The sequence below is a fragment of the Conger conger genome, chromosome 6 (genome assembly GCF_963514075.1).
Source record: "Conger conger chromosome 6, fConCon1.1, whole genome shotgun sequence".
In the NCBI taxonomy this organism is placed as follows: domain Eukaryota; kingdom Metazoa; phylum Chordata; class Actinopteri; order Anguilliformes; family Congridae; genus Conger; species Conger conger.
This window is the reverse complement of record NC_083765.1, coordinates 41,152,726-41,172,281: the sequence shown is the minus strand read 5'-3', so window position 1 is coordinate 41,172,281 and position 19,556 is coordinate 41,152,726. Positions and strand designations below refer to the sequence as shown.

The 19,556-nt window shown below is 44.6% G+C and overlaps 1 protein-coding gene across 4 annotated transcripts in view; it reads right to left on the bottom strand.

The window, feature by feature from the left end:
* Positions 1 to 1,130: 1,130 nt before the first annotated feature.
* slit2 (slit homolog 2 (Drosophila)) overlaps positions 1,131 to 19,556 on the bottom strand; it is a 155,571-nt gene continuing 137,145 nt past the window's right edge. For 2 of the 4 annotated variants that reach the window (XM_061244957.1, XM_061244958.1), the window contains 9 exons: positions 18,711 to 18,737; positions 15,604 to 15,697; positions 14,635 to 14,772; positions 13,709 to 13,949; positions 12,661 to 12,791; positions 10,398 to 10,552; positions 6,868 to 7,159; positions 5,653 to 5,864; positions 1,131 to 3,064 (listed from right to left, as the gene is read on the bottom strand). In XM_061244957.1, the coding sequence (XP_061100941.1) occupies positions 2,823 to 3,064; positions 5,653 to 5,864; positions 6,868 to 7,159; positions 10,398 to 10,552; positions 12,661 to 12,791; positions 13,709 to 13,949; positions 14,635 to 14,772; positions 15,604 to 15,697; positions 18,711 to 18,737 (1,532 nt within the window). In that variant the 3' untranslated portion in view covers positions 1,131 to 2,822. The remainder of the gene's footprint in view (positions 3,065 to 5,652; positions 5,865 to 6,867; positions 7,160 to 10,397; positions 10,553 to 12,660; positions 12,792 to 13,708; positions 13,950 to 14,634; positions 14,773 to 15,603; positions 15,698 to 18,710; positions 18,738 to 19,556) is intronic. The other 2 variants (XM_061244959.1, XM_061244960.1) reach the window with 1 other exon arrangement.

The following is a 19,556-nucleotide window of genomic DNA, read 5'->3' as shown; positions in this document are numbered from 1 at the left end:
GGGGCTAACTGCTGAAAGTGAAGATTTGCATAAACACCTGACCTCCAGGAATCAAATTGCCCACGTCTGGATCAAAGTATGTCTCTACTCTGTTAAAAAGTTGGTATTGACATTATGGCTACTAAATTAGCTTGCTCGCTCTCAATAATGTCGATGTCATCAAGCTTCACAAAATCTGTTCACTCAGCCCAAGTGCAGGTTGTCAACAGTAAGGCATCACCTTTGGTAAGCAAATACTAATGCTTAATGACAATCTGCTGATAAAGTGCCCTTAGCGCACACCGCTAACCGCAGTGAAGTGCCTCCTTGTGATGATGGAACAGGAGATATCCTGGAGCTGGCGGTTACTCAGGGTCTGAAATAGACGGATGTGTGAACATGGCACTGCATCAATCTGTCTCTGTATCTTAGTGTGTCCAACACAGAGTGGCTGAACCCACAACCTATCAGCCGCTAGACCCCTAAAATCAGATACACTTATCAAATCACACGCTTATCCAGCAAGCAAAAAAGCTATTGGACGGCCAAGAGTGCCAGCTGTCAATCCGTCAGCGTTTTGCAAAAGCGCCACAACAGCAGTCCGCTAACAGCAGAACCATTCGCCAACTGTTTTACTTTCTCTTAATAGCCGATCTCATCACAACTGCGTGCGTGTGGTGCTGATTTTGGAAGGGCTGTTAGACTGACTTAGAGCAAACAGGTGCTGTTTCTTTCTGGCTTAGTCAGAACTGATGCAAACTGAAGCCCGCACTAAAGTCTAGTCTGTTTCAATCTTACAGCAATATCTCTGGTCCATCATTTTTAACTGGTCAGGCGTCTGTTCCACAAAGCAGGATTACCGAGTTAGCCAGATAACTGAGTAAACTGAGTAAAACCTGGTCCACATTCAAAACTGGACTGAAGTAAAAAGAGTCCTTTCCGGGTTTTACTCTGTGCAGTTATCTGGCTAACTCAGTAATCCTGCTTCGTGGAACAGGCCCCTGATGAACTTAAGTCTGAAGTCTTGGATCTGTTTATGTCTGATCTAAAGCAGAATCCCTGTCCCATAATTGCGTATGGGGAGATTTAAGCAAAAAATACACATAATGCTAGTCAAAGACAAATCACAAAATAGAGATGAAAAGCAATGCTGATGTAAATAGTCTGTTTAATATACAAACATCAGTAAGGATACTGACATTAGTCCAAGTCAGATGAAGCACAACTTTGAGAAGAGGGTCACTTTTTATTGTTATACACTGTGCTCTGTTTTAATGAAGGGAGAGCACAACCCACTAAAATACACATCAGCATCCAAGTCTACATTACAAATTTAGCAGCAACATGTTAACATTGGAAACATAGAGATAACAAAGTAGATTTATTTAGAAAAAAGTCACAGTTTTCTTAGCATAAATTTGTTAAAAAGGTAAGGAGCTTCAAGGAAAACGTTTGTAAAAAGAGGTCTATTCTTTCCTAGGGTACATCTCTAAACACCATTTAATCTCTGTAAAATACAAAGGGAAAATTTAACTCTATACATTTATACTCTAATATAAAGACCTTTATTCATGGCACAGTACAAATTCTCAGGAGATTTGACAAAAATATACAATGTTTTGTTTCACTTCACATTTTAAGATTAAAATGTACCTAAGGTTTTCTGGAAAATACAACAGTCTCAGGTCATTTCTTTTAAAACCAAGCAGGACACCGTGTTAGTTAATCTATCCCAACAGATCAATTTGTCTCTTTTTTTTTTAATACAAAAATATCAGGACAAATATAAATTAATATATATTAAAAGACTCAAAACTGCAAGATAAGGGGAAGACCTACCAAATAAGTAAAGGTATTTTTGATACAATAAATACTTGTCAGTGATATAGAGAATACTGAGCCAACAGGCCAAGGCATGGTAAAAAAAAGACAAGATGTATCGTTTAACCAAATGACTAATCATATATCATTAACCTATGTTTCTCACAACCCTTCTCCCTCCCCCCCCTCAACACTTAAATTACAACGCTTTAATACTGGAAAAGAGGCTCACTACTATTTAAGGTTCTGCTATTGTACTGTACACAAGTTGGACTTGGGTGAGTAAAATGGATGACGCACTTTATGGGCATTTACATCACGGTATGCAGTTCCTTCCTGTATGCAGGTCATGACCTTCAGTAGATCGCTCGGCCGTCCACTGGGTTACAGTTTGTCTGTTTTTTGCATCACGTGACCAACCCGCCACGTCGTCCCGGAGACCGGGTTCAGGATCTCAAATCTTCTCAAGTCTTCCTGTTGGTGATGCTGGTTTTCATTGCTTTTGTTTGTTTAGTTTTCCGTTCTACTTTACCAGATCCTAACCTTAACGACTAGCTCAAAAACATTTCTGCCCTCCCAAGAGTCTTCTGACATAAAACATCAAAAAAAAAAAGAAAAAAAAAAAATCAGAAACAGTGACCAGCCAAAGGGTTATTTTATTTCTTCATTCACGACTGAGCAGTCAGTTCAGTTCTTCTTCAGCGCAAAAGACGAAAACAAAAAAACAACGTCGTGCATCCCCGGAGTGACAGACGTCGAATGAAGAAAATAGTCAACTCTCTTGTTTTTTGTCTTTTTTTTTCTCCGCTTCATAATAAAAAATAAGTATTGTTCTGTATTTTACAATATAATTCAACATTTCCTCTATGGAAGCATCAATCAAGTCCAGCAACTGCCAAAAAAAAGGTATGATTTTGTTTTGTTTTTTTCTTTCTTTCCTTAAAAAAGGGACACGTAACAGTAACAAAAAAAAAAAAACTATATTTTTTTTATTATTTATTCGTATTTATTATTATTCGTTTTTATGACGGACATTTTGTACAGCCGCACTTGACCACCTTCTCCACCTCCTCGACAAAGGACGAGCCGTCGGTGCACTCGAAGGTGTATTTCCGGCGTTTGCTCCGGAGGGGGCCGCAGCACTGGCCCCCCTCGCAGCCCCCCCGGCACTCTAACCGCGAGACCTTTTCGGTGGTCTGGCACGCGGCGTAGCCCTGCTGCTTCTGGTAGCTATCTCGGACCCGTTCTCCTCGACACGCGATTTCTGCGGGGGGAAACAAAGCGCGCTGATGTTAGTCGTTGTTTCGCTTCTACATACATCCTTGTTTTGCTCGCGGTTCGGAAAGGCGGATTGTGCTCATGACCTCTGCGGTATACATTGAAATATTACGGCCAGTCAACACCGTCAGTTACATATACCATAACATATACCAGGGGCCTGTGTCAGGAAGCAGGATTAATGAGGTAGCTGGAAAACTGCACCGAGTAAAACCCAGAGCCCTTTAAAATCATAAAAATGGACTGAAGTAAAAAAGAGCTGTTCTGGGTCTTACTCGGTTTCCATTTTTCGGGTTTTTCTGCTTTGTGGAACAGGCCTCTGTTGTGGATTTGCACTATGAACATTGACTAAAAAGAAGCAGAATAGGTTAACAGGAGGACATGCACACATAACGTGGTCAAATCTACAGGTGCTCTGAGGCAGTCAAAGGTGGATAGATTCTTAGAGGGAGTGCGGGAAAGAGCCAGGATATACACCCCTGGGTCTGTAACCATGGCGATTACAGACCCACAAGTCTGTAGTCATGGTGATTCGACACATCAATTTATAGCCATGGTGATTCCAGACAAGCGAGTCTGTAGCCATGGTGATTACAAACACTACAGTACGCGACCCACAGCACAAACACACACTTCTGCGGAGAAACGTCCAAAAAAGGGGATGGTGAGGGGGAAACTAGGGAGAAGTGAAAGGGAGAGTGACAGAGAGGATGGGTGTGGAAAGGAGGAGAGGAAGATCACAACCCCTCCATCTTTTCCCTGAGTATCTCACCTGTCTGCCCTGAGTGGCATGGTCACGAGAGGCTAAGAGGTCAGAAGTACATTATTATTATTATGATTATGATATTATTTTTTTTATTATTATTATTATCCATCCGTCCATCCATTATCTGAACCCGCTTATCCTGAACAGGGTCGCGGGGGGGCTGGAGCCTATCCCAGCATACATTGGGCAAAAGGCAGGAATACACCCTGGACAGGTCGCCAGTCCATCGCAGGGCACACACACCATTCACTCACACACTCATACCTACGGGCAATTTAGACTCTCCAATCAGCCTAACCTGCATGTCTTTGGACTGTGAGAGGAAACCGGAGTACCCGGAGGAAACCCACGCAGACACGGGGAGAACATGCAAACTCCACACAGAGAGGCCCCGGCCGACGGGGATTCGAACCCAGGACCTCCTTGCTGTGAGGCGGCAGTGCTACCCACTGCACCATCCGTGCCGCCCTATTATAATTATTCTCTATTAAATCTCTTCTGAAGCTTACTCACTGTAAGTGTGTGTGTGTTTGTGCGCGTGCATGGGTAGGCACCTTAAAAAAGGGCCATACTTGGTTTGTGTGTGTGCATGGGTATTGCCCAGCAAAAGCAATTTTGTCTTCATAAAGCATCATTATCTTAGGTAATGCCCACTCTCGCCTAGTCCCCATAGTCCTGAAGAGAGTCAGGTCATTAGATCTCCAGACTCTTACACCAGAATCTTAATCTGAACAGGGGGATTTGTTCCTGAGGTCATATGGAGCAGTTTGATGATTCTCTTTCATCTGTAGAACAAAGGGAAATGTGTGTCCCCATAAACCAAAGAGTCCTCATAAATCATAAAAACCAGTGTATGTGTGTGTGTGTGTGTGTGTGTGTGTGTGTGTGTGTGAAAGTGAGAATGGAAGTCAGAGAGGGAGTAAAAGAGAAAGGAGAAAGAGTGAAAAAGAGACGGTGAAAGAAAGAGATATTGAAGAGAGAGAAAGAGAGACTGGGGAGAGGCACTGCTTTCATGTCCACAGTGCAGTGAGATAAATGACTGACGCACTATCGCCAAAGGGAGACAGGCCTGAGACACGCCAGCTTAGCGTCAGCAGTCTTGAGTCTCTCTCACCTTCTCTCTCGCTCTCTCCCTCCCTCCTTCTGTCTCACTCTCTCCCCCTCCCTCTCTCTCTTTCTCTCCCTCTCTCTCTCCCTCTATTTCCCTCTCTCCCACCATCACTCTCTCTCCCTTTCTCCCCCTCCCTCTCTCTCTCTTTCTCTCTCTCCCTATCCCTCTCTCCTTCTCTCTCTCCCTCTCTCTTTTTCTCTCTCTCCCTCTATTTCCCTCTTTCCCACCCTCACTCTCTCTCCCTCTCTCCCCCTCCCTCTCTCTCTCCTCTCTCCCTCTCTCCCCCCTTTCCCTTTCTCTCTCTCTCTCTCTCTCTCTCTCTCTCTCTCTCTCTCTCTCTCTCTCCCTCTCCTTTACGCTTCTCCCTTCACTCTGCTGAACAGTGGCAGTCGGGCGGGTATGGGGCTGAACAGTGGCAGTCGGGCGGGTATGGGGCTGAACAGTGGCAGTCGGGCGGGTATGGGGCTGAACAGTGGCAGTCGGGCGGGTATGGGGCTGAACAGTGGCAGTCGGGCGGGTATGGGGCTGAACAGTGGCAGTCGGGCGGGTATGGGGCTGAACAGTGGCAGTCGGGCGGGTATGGGGCTGAACAGTGGCAGTCGGGCGGGTATGGGGCTGAACAGTGGCAGTCGGGCGGGTATGGGGCTGAACAGTGGCAGTCGGGCGGGTATGAGGCTGACCCGCGCGCCCCTCTCACCTCGGTCACAGCCGTCTCCGGTGAAGCCGCTGTTGCACTCGCAGTAGGCCTTGCCCAGGCCTGACAGACGGCACTTCCCGTGCTTGCAGCGGATGGCCTGGCAGGGGTTGAACACGTCCTCTTCCTCGTCACACAGCACCCCCGTGTACCCCGGCTGGCAGCGGCAGCTGTAGGAGAAGGAGTTTATGGGCAGGCAGCTCCCGTGGGCACACCTGGGAAGGCACAGGAGAGGGTTATACTACACAGTCAAACACCCTGCTTAGTCTAATCAACTGCAGGTCACATTGGAAAAAAGCGTAAACTAAATGTTATGTGATTACAACACTGAGCTGAGTTTTACTTAGCAAAGTAATCCAGCTAACTCAGCAATCCTGCTTCATGAAATACCTCCCTGGTCATTTTACTATTTTTAACACAAGCTATAGCAATAACACTGAGCATTTATAGTTAGTCATCTGCATTTTAATTCAGTCAATTTAGGAAACAATCTTAAATGCAATTCATTAACTGGAAAAGAAAAACTGAGAGAACATTAAAGGCTTTTCTAATTCCTTCTCTGAATTGAATTAACGTAATTGGAATTGACCCCTGAAAAATGCTGAATCATTCTATTCCGCATCCATATATGGCAGTGGGAGCTGCAGAGGATTGTGGGGTATCAGGTTCGATGTGCAGGGAGATCTGGATGAGAATCATCAGAACTACAATGATTCTGAAATTCAGATCCAGCTGTCTGTAAATTCTCATCAACCGAAAAAAGGTTCACTCAAAAACCCATGTGACTAAACCAAAATATTGCATTAGTAGCCAAACAATGATATATGAATTGCTACAAGTACCATCATTAGTACTATTAGTAATAATATTAATAATAACGGGGAGGTGGAGAGGTAGAACTCTCATAGCTCTGGCCTTGCTGTGAGACGAGGGTTGTATCCCAGAAACCCCTGCTATGAGAGGACCGGCATATCCCAGAATCCCCTTGTCTGAGATAGGAAAAGCACATTCCAGAATTCCCTGCTCTGAGAGAGGAACAGCATATCCCAGAATCCCATACTCTATGAGAGGAGCATATCCCACAATCCCCGGCTCTGTGAGAACAGGCTCATATCCCAGAACCCCTAGCTCTGCAGCCGGGCTCATATCCCAAAATCCCCGGCTCTGCGGCAGTCTCATATCCCAGAATCCCCGGCTCTGCGGCAGGCTCAGACTCACTTGTTGCCGTGGCAGGGGTCGTTGGCCTGCTGGTCGCAGAGCGTGCCGGCCCAGCCACTCTCGCACTGGCAGGAGAAGCTGGAGCGGCCCGTGGCATGGCACACCCCGTGGGCACACACCCTGCCCTGGCAGGGCTGGCAGCCGGGCACCACGCCCGCCCGCGGCTGGAACAGCGCCAGGTCCTGCAGCGCCCCGTCGATCACCAGGTTCCGGATGCATCCGTGGAAGCTGGTGCCGTTCTGCCCCCCTCCGCTCTGCCGCAGGGCCGCGGCTGTGGCCTTCCCGGGCATGCCTGAGAGAGGAGGGGGCACAACCATTAACAGGGTCTCCCAATGGCGCCACATCCAGGTATGGGCAGTACTTCAAATAATTATAATAATAATAATTTTGTTACTTAGCTGATGCTTTTATCCAAAATGACTTACAGTTAATTAGACTAAGCAGGGGACAATCCCCCCTGGAGCAATATGTGGGGTTAAGGGCCTTGATCAAGGGCCCAACAGCTGTACGGATCTTATCATGGCTACACCGGGGCTTGAACCACCAACCGTCTGGATCCCAGTCATGTATTTTAGCCACTAGGTGACAGGCTGCCTCTAAATACTAGTGTACCTGAAAGAGCAGTCGCATGTACAGGTATGTATTTCTAATGTAATGTCTACCATTGTGGTTGTACTTTATAAATACCATTCTTAGGCAACCATCTTGTGTATATTTTCGCCTGTTCCCTGTTTACTTCACCGTGCCTGTCGGCTTTCATAAGCGCTGATGATTTTTAAGCCGGCCTGTTTTATTGGTTTAAATCGGCTGGGGTGATGTAGTCCTTTAATGGAGCGGTGTATGGCGGTCTGGGCACAGCACTCATTTAACTCCGGCTGCAGAAAATGGAGTCCTACACTGGTCAATACTAATCTGGTTCCTGAAAGAAAAGATACGTCTTCCCTCCCCCTGCTCCATATAAGAAGATCTTTGTGGGGAGATGAATTTGAGTGTACGGAGAAGCGCATTAGAAATGTAATTTGGTTTTACTTTAAATCAGCCCAGGAGTCAATCTCCTTACTTAAGAGGCCATTAGAAAAACAATCCCATAGATCTCATTTTACACAGCTTCGACCAGGCCGTATATTTAACCAGCATTCGCTAACTTGAAGCACAGCACTATTCATAAATAATCCACGCAATCCATGTCTGTCCTGGCCTGCTTTAATCAAGTCCCTTCTGTTCTGCTGTTCATAAAGTCAAACAGAAAAAAGAACAGAGAAAAGTTTCTTTGATGCAAACTTGTCTCTTCCCTTTTTTTAAGGAACAGGCCAAATTAAGGCAAAGTGCAAAGATTACAGGGTGAGAAGTGAAATGGAATTATGTTGTGTGTTATGTAAGACGACATAAAAAAAGTAGACGTATGATCTCTGTGTATACTGCCTGTGTGGGGGCAATTAGCTCTGGAGGTAAGTGTGGGTGTCTGGCAGTGTGAGGGTTGCCAGTTCAATCCCCTGCGCTGTGTGTCCAAGTGTCTCTGAGCAAGACCCCTAACCCCCAGTTGCTCCTGGCAAGCTGATTGGTGCCTTGCATGGCAGCCTATTGCCATTGGTTTGTCAGGGTGTGTGTGAACTGGTGAATGAGAGGCATCAATTGTAAAGTGCTTTGGATAAGAGCAGTATATAAATGCAGTCTATTTATGTGATGCTGTTCAAAACAATATTTTCAGCGTCTCATAAACAGGTAACGCACATAACCAGAGGACACAATAATCGTTTCATTTGTACGTTTTACACAGAACTTACAGTCTGAGTAACAAAACAGGGCAGACTATTCCCAGTGAGAGTCATGCCACAAGTTTACTTGTGATGAATATATTTTTTTATATTTACCTATTTACCTTTGTTTTCTTTGTCATTTCACACAATCCTGCTCAGTTTTCAGGCGGCTCAATAAACCGGCTCACTCTCCAGCCTGGAATTTGGTTTCATCACATTTTATGTGTCTGAGCAGAGTGTGTGTGCATGTGTGTGTGTGAGTGCATGTGTTTGCATGTATGTGTGTGTGGGTGGTAATGACAAGTAAACAAAAAAGCTCCCACTTTTTCTATCTCTCTCTCTCTCTCTCGCTCTCTCTCACTCACACACAAACACACACACAAGGGAACAGTATAAGTGAAGGATAGGCAGTGATGGATAAAAATGTCACTCCTGGACCTCTTTCATCTCCGCACATCTCCCATGGCAGTGTGTGCGAACATTTCCAGTCCCGCGTGACAGGAGATCTCCATCCCCCAGCTGAGAGAGGAATCGGTGTGTTTCATAAAAGATGGCAATAAGGCTTCAAAATGACGCCTGGAGAAAGGGCTTAATTGGGCGCATGGGCCACAAATCTAACACAACGCCTCTTACAGAGCTGTTCTGTCTGCTACCTGAAGCTCTGCCTTCCCTGCCAAATTCTCCACATTCACTGGATTTCACACTGTGAAACAGGCATTCCAGGCTGCTTTTAAAGGGATCGTGGCTGTACATTCTCTTAAGATGATTACTGAACTCCCAAATGTTAGACTTGCCTACCTGAAACTAAATCATGGCTGCCTATTAATTTTCTGCTTTTTAAATACTGAGAAAAATGTGCTGCTAATTGTTAGACCAGCTAAACCCCAGAATGTACTTGAAAATGTCACTGTCACCATTGATGGCTGAAAGACATCACAGAGCCCTGCTGTTAAATATCTTGGTGTAATCCTTAATCTGTCATTTTCATTCCAGACTCACATTAAGTCCATAACCAATGCAGCATTTTTACATCTTCACAACATCTCTAAAATCCGATTAATCTTATGCCAAAACCTTAATACGTGCATTTGTATCTCCAATATGACATTATTGTAATGTAATTTGCTCTGGTCTATCTAACACTGCCATGAAAGTATTTTCAAAATGCTGCCACCAGAATCCTAACAAAAAGCAGAAAATAAGACCATATAACTCCTTCTCTGTCCTCCCTCCACTGGCTGCCAGTACAAGCAAGAGCAGACTTCAGAATACTTAATGTGGGAGAACAGCATTCCAATAACATGCTCCCTGCCTCTGGAATGTTCTTCCCACATCAATTAGGAATGCAAGTTCTGTTCATAATTTTAAAACAAGACATGAGACCCTTTTTCCCCACTCTCCTATGACCCAGCAAGACTATTTACATCTACAGGTTGGACAGGCCTTAAATTACTGTTTCCATTATTAATGTTGGTCATTTTTTCTTTGTTGGTATGTTGTTGCTCATTTGCAGTTTTTTCATCTTTCATTTTGTTCAAATGCACAGTGTGTGGAGACTTCTGTGAAATGCACTTTAAATAAATGAGGACTTGACAAAGAGTTTGAAAAATGTTCTGGTTGCACAAGACATAAGGTGGGTTTGACAGGAAATGAGCTGACTATGACAGAAGGCATAGGACAGGCAGTCAGGTGAGTTATACAGGAAATGAAACGGGTTTGACAGGAAGTGAGGTAGGTTAGACAGGAAATTAGGTGAGTTACAGGCTGACTTACCGCCGACGTAGAGGGGCGAGTCGATGCTGAGAGTGGACTGCTTGGACAGGGTGCTGATAGACTTGGGGCTGCCTCCATCGATAGAGAGCGAGAGGGTCTGGTCTGATGCCACAAGCTCCACCACATGGAAACTCCCATCATTGATGGTCTCCACACTAAAAAACATTAAACACAAAAATGTGTCAATTTATCTGTGTAAAATCACCAGAAATCACCAGAAATCTTTACAAAAGTGGATTACAAACTTCAAACAACAAGCCACAACCTAACCTATGAGCACATTTTCGGTGACCAACCTATTCATAAAAACTGTCCAAATATAGGCAAATACGAAACACAAATGTTTATCGTATTTCACTGTCAGTACTGTAGCTAATGTTGTGTTTAAACCTGACTGACGTAAATCCTCATGAAGTGTTAGTGTGAGATACAGCAAGCAAATGTTTTTCACATTTATCCCCCGTGACCACTCGCGCGGCCCACAGTTTAGACGGCGGTTTATGGCGTTACGCATGCTAATGAACCCGCTGCTCATTCTGTCACTCCACAGCACTGAAAGATCATTCATTTTCATACCATCATAAACCTGACCACGCAGCCAGATGTGGCCCCCAAGACAAACACAGCTAAGTGTCTTTTGATTAGCCTGACATTTCGAAAATGCTAACGTTGCAGAAACAAACAAAAAAAAAACTAAAAAACGCACAGGGGATAAAACCAGCACCAGTGCTCTCCCGGGCTTTTAGACCTGAGCTTCAAACACAAGCTGCCACTTGCCTAAAGCACGATCTGAGCGCTACAGGAGATTAGCGGCTATCCAGAACCTTCCATCAACGATGGCTGCATGAACCGATACCTTAACACCCGCGTTTCACCTCTCATTCTGGTATGTAATGTGTCAGATTTCTCAAAAGCTGTATTTCACCAGCATTTCACCAGTATTTTTATCAGCAGCATATATCGTTACAGCCAGGACAAGAGCGGAGGCTTTTCAAAATGGCGGCTGACAGCTGTCTAACGGTCATTTAGTCTGACATCACATCAGATATGACATAAATCAGTTAACAGGAATTACTCAGCCAACACAAACATGGTTTCCCAGTGGTGCTACGTGTCCTAAAAGCAGAGTTCATTGTGTAATCGTGAGCCGCATTCCTGTAATTGAGTGGTTACGACTGCACGCGACCATGCTTAGCTAATGAAATCTGAGATGCTCATAATAATGCCATTTTTAAAGTACTTCTTTTTTTAAAAATATCCTGCCAGGCAAATACACAATAATGTTTAAGTCACCCAAACATATGACTCCCAGTCATGGAAAGATAAGGTTAATCTTTCCATTTTCCTATAATTCACACTGGCACCGGAACGTTACATTTTCCCATTGTTCCCAACACGGCTATTAAAATCCGCAAATAGCTTATTTTCAGCCACCAGAAAAAACAGCAGTTGTTTCTGTTGGCAAAGACTGTTGGATTTCAGAATACTGCCAAGTGATGGCAGTAGTCCTTAGTACTTAAACACAGATACAACCGCTGTATGCTAAACGCTATACAAGCACACTATTTTCACATGACTACCAGGGATGTGCCAGGGAAAAAATGCAAACTTATAAATATTCACATAATGCCACACTCAAATGAGTTGCCAGTGAACATGGTAATAGAGGAAAATAAGCAACAGTTAGCGCCATACATAATAGAAAATTTGTTTACAAAAATACAGGCCTGTGTTTCATTCGTTAGGAAAGGAAAAAACAGCACACCAGCATGTTTCTTAATTCCCTTCACAAACAGATGGAGGGACCCAAGGGGGTATTAAACGTTTCATTTCAAACACGAACAAATAAAACGTGTTAGAACCGCCATTAAGACAGCCTGCGTTCAGATCTGACTGCGGGCTGTTATCATCATTAAGGCGGAGAAATATATATTTGCTTTTTATGTCTGACGCAGCGCATATATTTGTGTTGGAGAGGATGAAGGAGTTTCAAGGGCACTGTGTGAAAAAGAACACAGAAAAAAAGACTGGCTAAGATGGCGTTGGCTCTCACAGAACTGGAACACACTGCAGAGCTCATCAACTCTGGCCTTCAAATCCAAATCCAGCCCTGATTTTCTTTTCTCCCGAGTAATTAGTGCTACTCATTGGCCAGACTGTCTCCACACCTGACTCCCAGGTAAAGGGAGGGTGGTATAATCCATACGCAGATAGGTGGCGGAAACAGAAAAACTGCCATCACAGAGGACAGGCAGGGCAGTACCTGTAAATAGCGGAAGGCGGGTAGGACCCGGTGTCGTAGCTCACACGCAGTCTGCCCCTGTACAGCTCCACGGCGATGTGGTCGATGTCTCCTTTGTACAGCAGAATCCCGTTGTCTTCATCGGTGGCGATCTAACAGTAAAATAAAATATGACAGACTGGCGGCGTTTCCCCTCCCGTGCGCATACGCAACGCAAGAAACTTAATTCAAAAAATGCTATTTAATTTTTTCTGAGTCATTATGGAAACTGGGCATTATGCAAGTAAAAATGAATGTGCAATTTCCATAAGAACGTCAGACTTTGCCATCCTCGTTGGGAAGTTTTGTGAGAAATACAAAATAAAAGACATTGATTTGAATGAAAGTGGAAACAGTGCAGTTTGGCTTTATTCACCATACTCTAGATTCCCTCCCTACCCGCCATCCCCTCTTTTTGCAAGAGTCATTTATTCTATCGAGGAGGTAACTGTTGAGACATATTTCCAAAACCAGCAAAAGCTCTAAAAATATAACAGGTCGCAATTAGGAGGTTGCAAAATCCTGTTCAAAAGCCATCTACTCCATTTCAGCATGCAAATCACTTGTGAAGTAATGTTATTACCGTATGATCTGAACAGTTGTCTGGCAACTATATTGTTATACTGTCCAATTTTACACTTTCCGTTTTGATATTTCCAAATGTATTCCCGCTTATGCTTTGTATACTGCCCTTCATGAATTTCGACTGTGTGTTGACCGGTTGTGTTAAATTACAAAAAAAACAAATGTTATCCTTGATGCTCAGGGAACACCTCAGACTCCACAACAGTACCTAGACCGCAGAACAGTATGCACAATGCAGAACACAGCTCTTGGACAACCGCACACTTTCTTACTATTACACCTCATATGTCACTTTGTCTATTTATTTCATAATTAATTTATTTATTAGTACTTGTTTTTAAGCTGAAGGTGAAAAAGGAACATCTATCTATCTTAAGGGCTAAGGTTAGTACAGTCCGTGGGCCCCCCCCCCCCCGAGCAGACCAGGGGGTGGTACGGTCCGTACCTGCAGGGAGATGTTGGCCTGTGAGCTGATCAGCGCGGACGGGATCTGGAGGTAGGACTCGCGGTCCACGAAGTTGACGCTGACCAGGTTCTGGCACTTGTCGCCCTGGTAACCCTGCAGACAGCGGCACTCAGGATCCGTGTCCAGCACGAAGCACTGCGCTCCGTTCTGGCAGTCGTGGTTATCGCAGGGGCTCGTCCGGGGAAGCACCATGGGCGGGGAGAACTCGCAGAACAGACCGCTAGCGAGGAGAAACACAGGAGAGCGGCGGGTTGAGTCATTACTACCACTGTCTCAAGCCGAAATGGAAGTTAGATCATTTGAGGGAATTTTTCAAGGGCGGGGTGTTGATTTGACTGATGTAAAATGAGGAGGGGGATGTCAAATGAGGATGTGTACCACTGTGTGAAAAGGATATCAATTGGAGGGGAACAGAAAACTGACAGATATTTGATTGATATACACGCCCACCGGCACATGTAAAATAATGTTTTCCAGGAAGTTGATGTAAAAAATATATACCCTATTTATACCCTTTTGGAATATATACATGAAGACGTGTTCGCATGGTTATGAAGAATTTACTAAATTGAGGAAAAAGTAAATTCTGATTTTACATTGTCTTTAATGAAGGGCTCTGAAACTCCAGTCCTGGAGGGTAGCAGTGACTGCATGTTTGTGTAGTTTTCCTTTCAATCACGCAGCCAAACTAGGCCTTGTCAACAAGGTCTGCAGACTTCAGCTGATCAATGGCTTAAGTGCTTAAGTGGTATAACATGCTGAAAATAAACTGCGGCCCTCCAGGGCACAAGTTTGACACTCCTGACTTAATGGATGTTCGTCGGGCGACGGGAGAAGGCAGTTCCCCTCAGAAAGGCCATTAATCTGGGTCTGAAGAGAAGGGGAGCGATGGAGTCGGTACGCACCTGTAGCCTTCGGGGCAGACGCAGGTGTAGCCGTTCACAGCGTCGATGCACTGCGCTCCGTTCTGACATTTATTCTCCTGGCAGTCGTCGAAGTCCACGTCGCACTGCTCACCCACATAACCCGGAGTGCACTCGCATCTGTAACCAGGCAACCGTAACAGAGGAGGGTCACATGACTGAGCCAAGATCGCGGACCTGCAGAACAAACTCACCAGAGCTTTTAATACACACTTGTTTACTTTCAAATTCAAATTTCAAAAAGCGGACATTGTAGATGCTCTGTTCCCGACTCATATGTACTACAACATGAAGAAAGACATTTGTTCTGATTATTGGTGGAACAAGTAATCTCCAGGAATTTTATTGGTATCTAAAGGGTTCAAATATGTCTGAAACCTACTGAAGTCTAAGAGAAACAAATGGTTAAAACGAGTATAAAACATATGCCTATTTGCAGGTGCAATAATATAATAAGGCAGTACAACGTGTCCATGATAGTTACAGATTTTAGAATAACAAAGTTGTCAGTGCCAACTCTCTCACATATTCAACTCAATCACAGAAGCAAAGTTTGAGAGCTTTCTCGAGAATAACGCTGCAGAAAAAAGTAGATGAGACAGAATACCGCAGAGATCACATCACAAAATTCCTCAGACATTTAAACACGCTACAGAGGAAACCTGAGTTGGTAGAAAAGTTATACCTGCAGTCTGCTAACCCTAACCCTACTCAGAGGGTCACCTCATACGAGCTGCAGCCTCCCTGTCCGTCTCATACCGGTCACCTTTAAGGACAAAACATCTGTCTGACCCCCCTCTCCCTTAAGAAAATAAAGACCCAAAATGAGGCGATTCTCAGGAGAACGAGCTGAAAATAAACAGTCCAGCTCTGGGCCTTGAGCTGAGTCCTGCGGGGGCGGGGGGGGGGGGGGGGGGGCGGTAGGGTCAGCTGACCCTGTCTGGCACTTACTTGTATCCCTTGGGGGTGAGGATGCACTTGGAGTCGTGCAGGCAGGGGTTCAGCTCCGGGGCACAGAAGTCCAGCTTCTCCTCGCACAGCTCCCCTGCAGGACGGATGGGGGAATGCGGGTCACCAAACGCACCCAATCCTATAGCAGCCAGATAACAGCCTGTAGCCTAGTGGCTAGGGTACATGACTGGGACCTGGAAGGTTGGTGGTTCAAGCCCCGGTGTAGCCATGATATGATCAGTGCAGCTGTTGGGCCCTTGAGCAATCCCCTCAACCCTGCATAGCTCCAGGGGGAGATTGTCCCCTGATCAGCCTAATCAAGTGCATGTTGCCTTGGATAAAAGCAGAAGTTAAATAACTTTAATGTAACATTCCTAATGCCCCCCCCCCCCCCCCCCTCTGTATCCGGGGAACGGCGTGGCGGTAATGAAGCCGTCTCGTTGGTTTTCCAGTCGAGGGACTTCGCGGTACGTGTTATGAAAACGCTGATGGGAATCTCGCCTCGTATTTTCAATTTCAGATTTTCCCCACCGCCCGGGCCCCTCCTGATACGAGCACCCACCGCACACAGGTGAATTCAATTATTAATCTCTTTCTTTCTCTCTCCCCCTTACCCTTTCTTTCTTTATTTCTTTCTTCCCTCCCCGGTGAACTCTTTTCAAACAAACGGCAGTGCGGAGGAGGGAAAGAAAACAACCCCCGCCCTCCAGGTCTAATCCTCCAGAACGGCGACACGACGCCCTGGAGAGACAGCCGAAAATGGCTGTCTGCCGCGTGTCTGAAGGGCCTGTCTCACACACACACCAGCTTTCCCAGATTCCAGACGTACACCAACCCCCCCCTTCCCCAACGCCACCCCGACGGTAAGCTGCCGATCGATAAAGAAGCTCTGGACATGACGTAGCCGAGCGCAGAATTATGAATCTTTAATAGCGGTCACACTCCTGATGTTCCAGCGAGGGTGTGTGTGATTAATGTCTCTGTGATGATCAACGCCAGGCTGCTCTTCCCCCGTCAGCAGGATAAACCCCCCCACCCACCCCGACCCGATAAATTAGCCGTCTCCCCGGCGACATAATATTCCGCGTGTATCTTAAAGCCTTATCGATTACGCGAGAGGAAGACGCGGAAGATGAAGAAATCCCAATACGCCGCACGGCAGCAGTTATTCCGAGACTGGAATAATTAGGGAATTGTCTGAAATCGATGTAACTGCCCAGAGAGGATCGATGCTGAGCCGTGTTTTCCTGAGTAACGTATCGTTGTTGTGGAATACTAAACTGCAGCTCTTAAATTTATCAGTTGTGGCAGAATTTTAACTCAGCTCAACATTGCAAACGTATTCTTCATTGATATATTTTCCATATATTTATATATATATAGACATATATATGTTTGTATATATATATATATATATATATATATATATATATATATACATATATATATATATATATAGTAGATTCTATGTTTATAATATTTAATGAAAAATGATAGAACGTAAGATTAAAAACAACTAAACCCAACAAATGCAGTAATTCCTGATACATTTGAAAGGCAAAGCATTTACCAACAATCCTGAACACTGTAGGTAGCCAATTACAAACACTGTACCATAATGTTTTGCACATTGCAATTTTTAAATGAAAATAACCTGCAGTTTATTTCTATATGATAAGCAACTTGGAGCTATCTATACAGTGACTGTAATCACTGCTAACACAACTTTAAAGAGTATCTGGACTGGACCGGTTATCATATTAAAATAATAGAAATTAATTCAATATTGAGCAAAATTCTCAACTAAAATGACTTGGATAAAGTAAGTGCTACCGTGCATCCAAACAATCTCCTTTGGTTTCTTTCACTCAGACCCGAGGTGAATTTTATGTTCTAGTGCAGAACTGGCTGATTTCCAAGCGATTTAAGGAGGCAGCCCCTGACATAAACCAGCTCTCCCTGCAAGGTCACAGCAAGGACCTACACAGCCATATACGGTCACAGAGACGTCGTTTTTATCCCCGAGACGCTTCAGAAACAGGGGAACGGACTTTGCAGGGGGGACCTCCAGCCGAGAATCTCCGGGCTTTATGGCACAGAGCCTCCTCAGGAACAGAGCAAGCACACATCACATCACCGTGCCCAGATCACTTTCACCGTCACTGAACCCAGAGTACGGTCATTACTGCATGTTTGGGGCCGATCTGGATTCTGAGTGATTGTAAACGCTTCAGTCAGTGTAATTCACTGCGTTCTTTGGCAATGTAGTACATTGACTCAAAAGCCATCTTTTGATTATTTTTCCATATTGCGCTGACTGATATGTGCAAAATATCACCACCAAATTCAGTTTCTTAACTGAATTTCATTGCAGGGATGATGGGGCATTCAAATATGATCACAGATGCATGTATTTGCAAAGCACTGCACGGCCATGTTATATTATCATATATTTATATGTGAGTGTGTGTGTGGGTATGTGTATGTTTTCAGAATGCAACCGGTGTTAATATTCGAGCAGAATGGGTAACACTTTATTTTACAGCCCGTTCATTACAAAGCATTTACTGGGTACGTACGCAGCTACTTGTGTAATAATTATTCAACTAGTTAGATTTCAGTGGTGAATACTATGAAATAGAGTCAGAAAGTACCATATGTAAGTACTATGTAAATACATTTACCTATTTTGAAATCAAAACAGTTACCTAATAAGTACCTGGCATTTACACAGTAAATACTAGGTAATTAACAAGCTGTAAAATAGAGCATCAGCGAAGATATTTTCTCCATAAACTCTGTTACTTTAAATACGTAAAGTGTATATATTCCCTCTTTACTCTGATTGGACTCTATATCACCCAGCTCAGCGCAAGCATCGAGGCAGGCTTCACGGCCACTAGTGATGACATCATGAAACAAGCAGAGGAGCATGCAGCCAATAGCCAGAGCCCAGTTTCTGACTCCGCCCACCTCACAGACAGGAAGAGGTCACTCTGTCACCCTTAAAGGGACAGCGCACGTCGTGGATTTACGCCACGGTTCGAGACGAAGCTGGGATGGGCGACAGACACAGAGAAGACAGTGATAAAACAGGAGTGACTGACCTTTCTCCACCTCATTCAGATTAGCAGCTTGGCAGAAGACAAAGAGACACAAGACAGGTTTTTTCACTGGTTAGCAAGAGCAGAGCGTTACTACGGTGACTAAGAAGCACAGTGCGTACAGCATACAGACAAACGAACAAGAGTTAGTAGAACAGAGACGTGAGTAGCAGTTAAGTGACAAGCAGAGTTGAGTTGCCAGCGTGCACCGCTAAGCTAAAACATCTCCTTTCCCCTTAGCGAAACAACCGCTGTGATGCAAATGTATGTTGAATATATTATCCCATAAAATTGGTAACAAAAGGGCTTTAAAAACAGAAACAACAACAACATCTGGTTGTGCTGCTGGTGGTGGCCTAAAGATACAATATTCATATTAAAATAATCATGTTCATATTCAATACATTTGTGCCCCCCTCTGAAATGAAAACACAGGCCTAACCTATGAAGTCAAGGGATAAAAATGACAGAGAAATAAAAGACAGGAAGTGGGAGATGGAGAGAGAGACAAAGAAAGGAAGAAAGAGGAGGGGAATGAGAGGAGAGAAGCAGAAGAGGAGAAAAAAATTAAATTTTAAATTAAAATTTAAAGCAACCATCATTGCACTCTGGTGCATATGACAATAAAGCTGTTGAATCTTCAATCTCAAATAGAAGAAAAGATGGAAAAAGAGAGCATCAGAAAGTGTTGTACACACACGGGGAGAAGCAAATTGCGGTTCATAGTGATTCTTCTGCTGTAGCCTGGAACATTCCATCCCCCATCCCCTCTAAGTAACAGCAGAGATGAACAGCAGGCCCTGGGCTCACACCCTGGCCTCCCGTGGTGCATGCTGGGAGGCCGTCAGC